Source organism: Oryzias melastigma, linkage group LG11 (genome assembly GCF_002922805.2).
Source record: "Oryzias melastigma strain HK-1 linkage group LG11, ASM292280v2, whole genome shotgun sequence".
Lineage (NCBI taxonomy): Eukaryota > Metazoa > Chordata > Actinopteri > Beloniformes > Adrianichthyidae > Oryzias > Oryzias melastigma.
Window position 1 is genome coordinate 2,044,988 of NC_050522.1, and position 9,876 is coordinate 2,054,863.

General features: G+C 42.3%; 1 protein-coding gene across 1 annotated transcript in view; it reads left to right on the top strand.

Moving 5' to 3' along the window:
* Positions 1–9,876, top strand: part of topaz1 (testis and ovary specific PAZ domain containing 1) — a gene marked incomplete in the record, with an annotated part of 32,422 nt that overhangs the window by 3,313 nt on the left and 19,233 nt on the right. Inside the window, 3 exon segments of the mRNA XM_036214273.1 lie at positions 6,631–8,047; positions 8,119–8,168; positions 8,260–8,360. Of these exon segments, the coding sequence (XP_036070166.1) occupies positions 6,631–8,047; positions 8,119–8,168; positions 8,260–8,360 (1,568 nt within the window).

Consider the following 9,876-nt stretch of genomic DNA (forward strand, 5'->3'; position numbering starts at 1 on the left):
AGCAAAATGATTCCATTTATTGCATGTTTTGTAGTGTATAGCTGGACAGGTCTCCTGCACACCGTGCATCTTGTTTCCACAGAAGGAGCAGGTTTTCAATAGTTCATTGTTGCCCCCTGCTGTCCGAACATGGAAGGTGTTTCTCTTTGATCTGCAATGGCGCAACTTCCATTAAGGCGGTTTTGGATGAATGCCGCTCAATGGCGTGGACATTGTGGTCGTTGCCAACAATCGTTTTGAGTTGTGCTTTAGCTATTTCGTGAGATCTGGCGATGTCAATCGCCTTCTCCAGCGTTAAATCAGAACCGACGCTCAGTAATTTCTCTCTGACTCTGGGCGAGTAAATGCCGAACACCACGCGGTCTCTGATCATTTCTTCGCTGTTAGCATAGTTGCAGTCCTTGACAAGCAGCATCAAATCTGTTACAAACTGCTCGAAAGGCTCACTGGCCCCTTGTACTTTCTCATGAAACTTGTAGCGAGCAAAAATAACGTTTGTTTTGGGCATTACGTACGCCTCAAAGCGGTCATACTATGTTTTTAGCCCCTTACTTTCATCAGCCGTGAGCGTCCACGTGTTGTAGATGTCGCGGCCTTTATCTCCGACCCAAAGGAGTAGGTAGCTGCATTTTTCATCCTCTCCCTTCCTCTCGAGCGGTCCGAAAAACATTAAATCCACGTGCAAATTCAACTTGCGCCATGCTTCGGGCAGGTTTCTCGCATCCCAGTCCATGTGCGGCGAGGGAACTCCAGTGACATCCATACTGTCTTCTCCGTTGCGGTACCGTTTTCACTCTGACACCATGTTGTGTTCTTCATCCCATCAAACGTGCAGATTCATCCACAGACGACGACGTGCTTTCAATCGATGCTCTTTTTATTCATCAGTTGCGACTCACAATACACAGCATCCACTTCCGCATGCTACACCTACTCTCGCGGGGTGCGTCACAGACTGACATCTCGTGCGTACTTCACGGACCAGTGGGAATTAACAGCATCACCGTAACCAAACACTGACAATTAAACAAAATCTAATTTCTGTAGTAAATGTTGCACTTCCCAAGCAGTGTTTCACTTTCTTTGGTGGATTTGTAATGAGACCACTCTGGGGCATGGAGGTGGAAGGTTCTGGACTCTGGTTCTGGAGACAGGAGGGATTGAAGCTCAGTGACAGCAACCCTCTTCAATTTGTCTTCTGTTAGCAGCATCAATGTGTTGGGTTTTGAACCTCTGATCTACAAGGGATGCCACGTCCAGCAGGGCATCACTGTATTTCTCCATGAGGTAGTCATTCACAGTGGACTCTATTGTTGTTGTCGACTCCGAGTCATCGTCTTCTGCCTTCAGCAGGATGTTTTGAAGAACAGAGCATTAAATTAGTTTTCTTACTGAAAAATTACATGTACATAAGTTTTCACAGCCTTTGCTTAATTCTTAGTTGCTGAACCTTTGGCTGTAATTCCAGCCTTGAGTCCTTCTGAATACGACGCCACCAGCTCGGCACTCCTTTCTTTGGACAGTTTTGCTCATTCCTCTTTGCAGTAGCTCTCAAGCTCCATCAGGTTGGATAGGAAGCGTCGATCTCTCCATAGATGTTAAGTTGGATTCAGGTCTGGGTTCTGGGCTCAGAGTTGTTCTGAAGCCACTCCTTCTATATCTTGCCGGTGTGCTTTGGATCATTGTCCTGCTGAAAGATGGACCGTTGGCCCAGTCTGAGGTCAAGAGCGCTCTGGAGCAGATTTTCATCCAGGATGTCTCTGTACATTGTTGCAGTCAGCTTTCTCTTGATCCTGACCAGTCTTCCATCCCCACAGCATGGTGCTGCCACCACCATGCTTCACTGTAGGGATGGTAATGGCCTGGTGATGAACGGTCTTGGTTTTCTCCAAGCACAACACTTTCCATTTACTCCAAAAGTTCTATGGTGGTCTGGTCAGACCACAGAATGTGGTTTCTCGTGGTCTGAGAGTCATTCTGGTTCCTTTTGGCAAGCTCCAGACAGGCTTCCTTGTGGTTTTAGGGAGAAGGGGCTTCCTTCTGGCCTCTCTACCATACAGGTCTGATTGGTGTAGTGCTATAGAGATGGTTGTCCTTCTGGAAGATTCTCCTCTTTCCACAGAGGATCGCTGGAGCTCTGACAGAGTGAATATTGGGTTATTGGGCTCTTCGCCCCCTTAACACTCAGCTCAGATGGCCATCCAGATCTAGGAAGAGTTCTGGTGATTCCAAAGTTCTTCCACTTCCGGATGGTGGAGGCTGCTGTGCTCATTGGAACCTTCAAGGCAGCAGATGTTTCTGGACTATTCCCCAGCTTTCTGCCTCAAGTTGTTGCAACTGCCTCAAAATGTTGCAATTTACGTCATTGGCTATGTTTTAAGCTTTTATTTTCTTTTAAAACCTTCTCTATACTTACACAAGTAACACCTGGAGCCAAACAGAAACAGACAGAACAAAGAAATTAGATTTTTTTTTCAAGTGTACAGCTTTTGGCACCTATTGCAGAATCACATTTAAATAGAACTCTTGTAAACTTGCAAACATTCCAACTTGTATACAGTTTAATCAAATGTTAAAGTGCCTCTGTCCTCAATACTTGTAAACTCTCAAGTCTTGACAGCTTACACTACTGCACTCTTAATTTTCCAGTGTGAGAGCCGCCATATAATGAAGTTACAGAGAGATAGTTCTGTTTCCCGGGAAGTCCAGCTGTACGTGGAAAGTTGTGCGTTTTCATCTTCAATCTCTTTGCACACCTGTTCATAAAATGCAGGTATATAGGGATTTTTTTCTGTGAAATATGCACGTGCTGCTACACTATATTGTGGATCAACTGTTTTCATTAAATGACAAAAGTCCTCATTATCAACCACTGAAAAAAGACTGCAGAGCTTTAGCAATAAACACTCTGATGGTATCAGATATTTTCTTGTTTATCTGAGGTAACGAAGTCTTTGAAATATTAATGGGATGTTTTGATTGATTGTTGTTCAACTTGAAGATGGTGACAGGGCTGGGTGATGACGTCAGAGATGGGCGGTCATGTTGGACATGTTTCCCACATTGTATGATATAGAGATGAGGCAAATCTTGCAGATATTGTTCTTGTTCTAATACATTTCGCTCCCTGATCGTCATATTCAACGGTGAACCCTTGATGTCTCCACACCACAGGCTTTAGTGTTGGTGGCGTCTTCAAACACGAGCCTGAAGCTGCTCACACCGCCAGCTGCGTCGGCGCGCACACAATTCAATTCATTCAATTTTATTTATATAGCCCAAAATCACAAAGAGATTTGCCTCATTGGGCTTCAAAATATAAACAATTGTTAAAAACTAAACAGACTACATAAACTGGTTATCCCTGCCCTTAGACCCTCCCTCCCGGTAAGGAAAAACGGCGGCCACCATGATGAAAAGTCCACGAAAACACGTGCAGAAGTCCTCCCTGTTCGTGCGTGTACCTGTAAAAACTTCTGATAAAAATTATTATTAATTTATTAGAATGTACATCTGAAAGAGCTTCCACACCGCCCGCATCGGCGCGCAGTCACACGGACACTTTCGTTCAGTTTGGGTCCGTGTGCGCACACTCCCCCATGGCAACATTTATTCACTGCAACATCATTGGTGTTTTAGTGTTAACTACGGTGGCCCTGAAGGTTAGATCACATAAACAAATTATTTAACGCAAAAAATAAGGATCTCAATGACAAAAACGAAAATCAAATAATAAAAGAAAGTTTTAGAAATCAAAGCAAAATTCCACAAACTAAAATTATTCTAAAAAATGAAAAAGGAAAAGTTTAAAAAAACAAGAGTAAATTTGAAAAATTAAAATGAATGGCTCTGTATAATCACCAAAATTTTAAGTTTTTTTATTTAGTTGAAATTTAAGCTCTGTAAAGCCTTTTAAAGTCCTACTTCAACTATATTTGATCTGTTTTCAAAGATGCATTATAATTGGGGTCATCTGGACCCCACAAGACAGTGCGCTGAACTTTCTTTTATCATTGATTTTTGAGTTTCACTAATGTCCATGGCAGACATAAAATCCTGTCCACCTTTGTCCACATTTGTCATGGAAGAAATCACACATCACATGTGGTTGGAGTCATCTGGACCCCAAGGAAAACGGAAGGGTTACTTCGGTCATTTCATTATAATTCTGCTGTTTTAGGCAAAATCTAAAAACCTTTCTTTTTTTAGGACATAGTTTCCTGCAAATAACCTCACGCTGATATCTCATGAAATCTTTGTTTATTCGCTCTCCTGCTATCTTACAGCCCCTCACACTCCCAAGCTAACATTACAGTGTAACAAATATGGTGAGCAATATCGTTTCTATCCATCTTTACAGTTTGGATCCAGATTGCAGCTGAAAGACAAAGACGATCATGGATCTATTTGTCCAAAAGTGGATGCTTCAGAATGGAGCAGAGCAGGGAGACTTTGGTTCCACACATTTCACTTGCTGTCACAAATTTAAGCTTTTTCAAATTTCGCATTTTTATTAATTTTTTATAAATTTAATAGTTCATCATTATTGTAGAACTGTGTTATAAATAAAAGGCTTTATGTTTACCAGTTTGTAAGTTAATCTTTTTCAAGTCTTAATGCAGATATTGACAGCAAATAAAAAGGAAAGAGATCATGTAAATGTTGTTAAATGCAATGAGGTCGAGAAGGTTGGTGCACCAAACTTTTGTGCTGGTGCAACTAAGAAAAAAAGGTAGACGCACCGGTGCAACCAGTACAAAAAGTTAGTCTAGAGCCCTGCCTAGTATGAACAAGTCTCTGTTGTCCTTTAACTGTAAACTCAAATTCAAACACGCTAAGAAGAAACTGAGATTTACCAGAGATTTCCTAATTCTGTCACCAGATGATTACATTTATGTGAAATCATAACAAAAACAGCCTGAAAACAAAGATTTGGACTATTGTTATACATTGTAACTGGAGTGCTCTCAAGAGGGACGGAGGCGGGGTTTATCACAACATCTGACACAGGTTGCAGTTTTAGTGCAACATCTGCTGCTAATACACAGTGGATTCAAATCTGTCATTAAATTAAAAAAAAAGGTTTTATGAACATCCTAGGAATTAATTTTGTTGTATTTATCTGCCATGTCTTCATCAGCCCAAACTAAACGTTGCATGGGGAGGATTAGCGGGAGTGACCGCGGGGTGTGGTGTTTTGTGAGCGTTTGTTTACCTTGCGCACAGACAAATGAAGTAGAGAGGTCTAAAAAAATTACCAAAATGAGAGCTTATAGGCATAATTAGATGTAAATATTTACTCGCCAAGTGGTGACTCTAACAACAGGAGACACAGTTAAGATTTAAAAGTTGTAAATTATTCCATCAATCCATTGATTCAGTTTAAAGATACCGTACCAAATGATGCCCTTTGTTTATATGACCATCGTAAGTATTTTTTTAATGTATAAGAATATTCTTGAGATCAAAGATGTTATTAAAGTTTTGTTTTTATAAATAGGGCTTATTGAGCAAATGTTTATGTTTCTGTTTTGAAGTACTTCATAGATGTTTTATTAAAAATATATGTTGTAAAATGTTTAAAAAGTATCAATTTTTAGCTTTAATCCATATAGTTTTCCTTTTTTTTTCCCCCGTTTAAAAAAAAAAAAAAAAGCTGATGCGCGTAGCACACTTCGGACTTCTACTCACGTTTGCACAGACTTTTTACGGGGAGGTGCTAGAATGCACGCTGACACAGCTGGTGTGTGAGCCTCAAAATTCAGACACTCACACGCTGGTGCGGCCTCGAGCTCAGGATCACATGTTTGACAGGCAGGTGCAGCGGATCGCCACGCGGTGAAAGAGGAGCGGGCCTCAGGTTTGCGGCTTTTAGAGCTCTGATTTAATAGGAACAGCCAGCACTTCAAAGCGTATTCCTCGACATCATATGTGCCTTCCATTCATTCTAAGTGAGACATCCACAGACGGAGCTGGTAGCTCCTCCCACACGCGGCACAGCGACAGAAACAAATCTTTTGACAAGCCACGAGCACCAAATTCACCTCTGCGCAAAGAGGGGCGGGGCATACGAATTTGTCACACGAATCACGTTCGGTGCTTCATGGCTTCTCCTCCGCCCATCTGACTGGTGGAATAAATGAATGAGCGAGGTTCTGGACAGCCCGGCTGATGCCCCGCCTCCAGAACCTTATACCTCACTGTGATTGGTTCGTTCAGCTCTGCACATAACAAGTGTCATTCATATCAATCTTGTGGGCCGCACTAACATTAATCTTTCATATTAAGAAGGGGGTCGCAAATTATTATCCCCGGGGGCGCAAATTTGGGACCCCTGCTCTACATGTTCTGAACTGTCAGTATAGTGATCCGTTACACGTCTGTCAGTTGTTTGGAGATACTTTGGTTTTAGGACAGATGAAGTTCTCCAAACACAGGTACTATGCAAAACATGCAGAAAACTAAAAAATATTTAAATAAAGCAGTTACAGTCAAATTGACATGTATTAGTATTTTTGTTTTGCCAGTAGTCCATTGATATCAAGTCATACCATCATCGCAGTTTCACATAGTGTAGATTTTTCTCATATTGTGCCGTCCAATTTGACATGTTTCTGTTTCCATTTGTAGACAATAACAGGACAAACTCTCCTGGACCTGCAGAGTTTGAAAGTTCTGTTAGGAGATCCAATGGCTCCTTTGACGCTGTTTGCCAGGAGTTCAAGCACCCCCCCCTTCCATGGAGGAGTGATTCTAAACGAGGAGGGAAGCGTTTGAGCTCTGACCTGGTTCAGGGTCAGCCCAAAAGTAAAAAGACAACTGCAGATGGATCTAAGGAGACGAAGTTGTGGATGAATCCCACTGTGGTTCTGTGTGACATAGCTAAAGGTTGCAGCGCCTGTAGACACGGATGTGGCCTCATCTTACCCAAAGGTCTCATGAACAAAGCCATGCGCTGCTTCAAGCAAGCCGTGTTAACTGGACAACAGTTTTGGCCCGGTCGTGAATTTCTTAATCAACAGAGTCGCAGAGACCAGACAGAACTGTATGGAGCACAGGTTCCACCAGAACCTGTTTGTGAGGAAAACCAGGATGAGTCCTTCACCTGCCAGAGAGTCAGTATGTACACCAGGAAGGTACCATATTCATGCGCTCGCACCAACATCCCCTGGCCATTCGGGAAAGGTCACCTAAGTTCTCATGGAGCTGTAGCCTCCTCTTCTTTGGAGGGTGGCGATTTATCACCGAGTAACTCTGTGACCGAGCACCCAAACCAGGCGGGTTCTCCGTCCTCCTTTACTTCAGGTAACCTGGACTCTTCTCATTCTAGTCAATCAACTCCCCCATTTCCTCAAGACGAAGACCAGATCGACAAGAGTCTTCCAGGAAAACCGCTTTCAAATGAAAACTGGATCCACCTCAAGAGCTTGTTTCTGTGTGGCTTCCTAAAGGCAGGCTACATGAAAACAGACACCAACCAGTTCATCCTGCCTACGCTTCTCTCTCCGGTCGCCTCGCCACATAACCCTGATCAAAACTCAAGCAGCTCTGATGAAGAGGAGCAAACGAAGGACCAGCAGTCATCTCCTGAACGTCACAGGCTGCAAAACCGAACCGAAGGAGGTTTCAGCTGCAGCCCCTGTCCAGGAAAAGCCAAGGCCTCCCTCTGGAACGATGAAGATGAGCCTGAAGGTAAGGAGGATGAATGTGATGAACATGAGCAGGCTGTGGGACTCGCGGGGGAAGATGCCTCCCATTCTAAAACAAAGAGTCCAGCAGAGAGCCCCAGCTCACCTGTTCAGACCGACACTCCGCCCCGCAGCGGCAAGGAGGATCTGCCCGTTCTGGACGAAATCACGGCGTATGAACATGATATCCTGCTGGTAGATGTGATTCAGAACGACCTTGAGCTGTTTGTGGAGCCCCCCAAAAAGAGTCTGCTTAGGCTGGGTCCCGCGCGGGGATCTAAGGCCCCTAATAAGACGGCTCCAGCTGCTGTGAGGGTGTCATTTGCAGTGGGCGGAGCCCCAGGTAAAATGGCTCAAAGGTAAGTCTGTGGTGTGAAGTATTGTGCAGTCCCACGCATCTGTGAAGCCCTAAAGAGGTCCTGTGTTTCAGCCTGACCTCTGAGAAGAAGGATTTCTGCTGCGATGGTCAGGACGCTGCAGGTGACGCAATTCTCTTCACCAAGAAAAATGCTGAAGCTCCAGGCTGCGATTCTGACCTAAAAAACGTTTGTCTTCCTGTTTTTGTTTGCAGCAGAGAGTGACAGCAGACCATGGAGACCTCGTTGCAGCAGCACCACCCTGCCCAGCCTGCAGAACGCAAGCTCCGCCCCAGACGAGCACAGCAAACATGTGGTAATGTGATGGGGGGGCACTGGCAGTGTTTTAATAATCAGTAGCAGGTCATCAGACCGGATGTTCTTGCAGCTTCAGAAAGGGAAACATTAGCAGCATCTCTTCATTACATAAATGTTCACTCTGAACTAAAAGCTGACAATCAGTAGTGTTCTAAATGGAGACATCGCAGCTCCATTTGGTTAAAACTCCCGAAGTTAAGATTGGATTCATCCACAGTTTAAGGCAAAACTCCATCAGAAGTTTTTCAACATGTTTTTATTAGGGCGGGAATAAAAATGAACTAATTGGTTGCAAATCAGAAAAAAAAATTATCGCGATTAATCTACGTTATTTATTTATTTTAGTTACAGTATTTGCCAGCCGCTTATTATCTGAAAATAATCCCAATATGAAATCACACAACCAAAGTTGGATATCTAGAACATTTATTTTTAACTTTTTGGAACCTAGAGTCTAAATCTCAGTTTTTTTGTACTTCAGATTTTACCTCTATTTTCAATTAGAAAGACTCCCTGGTTGCTTATTTAATTTCATTTTAATCAACACGACCTCTCCTATGTAACATTACCTTTATTTTGTCATCTTTCCATGTTAAATTCACACACTAGACATAAAATCATGTAAAAACATAAAATTCCATTTGGAACAAATTCATTTTGCTGTGGAAACCCCAAAATGTTTAACAAATTGTTTTTACAACATGAAATTAAACTTTTAGTTGTAATTTTATAAAAACAACAAGAATAAAATTTGTCAACAAACTAATCAACATGTTTTTGAATGCAAACACAAAAAAAAATCCTGGCTAAAGTCACACCAGGCAGCCCAAAAAATAACAATTTCTCACCGTTATCTATTTGACATTTTTCCTAGAATTCTATTTTTCTGTTTTTCCAGCTTTTTCCTTTTTTTTCTCCTAAACGTTCTTTACTATGCTTGTGAAAAATAATAAAACAACTTTTTTTTGGGAGAGGTTTGATCCAGCTGGATTTCAGGCCGGCTGCTCACAGGTGGGGGCGTGTCTGTCTTCTCTGAACTGTTTGCTCCTCGTGGTGACAGGGGGGCGGGACTTTCGCGGTGAAACGTGGAGTTTCCTCAATTTTTAGAAAACTACAAATAAATGCCATATTATCTCTTTAATTTAATAAAATCTCAATCACAGAATGTAAAATAAAAAGTTTAAGTTTATTTTAGACTGAGTTTTATTACACTGATCTCACAGCTGCACAGCAGGACGCCTGAGACGCCAGAGCACGATTAATAAATATTAACAAATTAATTATGTTTTATTAATCTGGCGCGTTAACGCGTCAACATTCACAGCCCTAGTCTTTACTGAAAGGAACTCGTCAAAAATTTTGGTAAAGCTTCCTGTTTTCAAAGTAAAACTGCTTTTTTCCCTTAAAAAATGAGACTGAAGTTCCGCCCACTGACATAAGTTGTGAAAAAACGAATTACTGTATTTTCTGGACTATAGAGCGCACCTGTATATAAGCCGCACTCCATTTAAAAA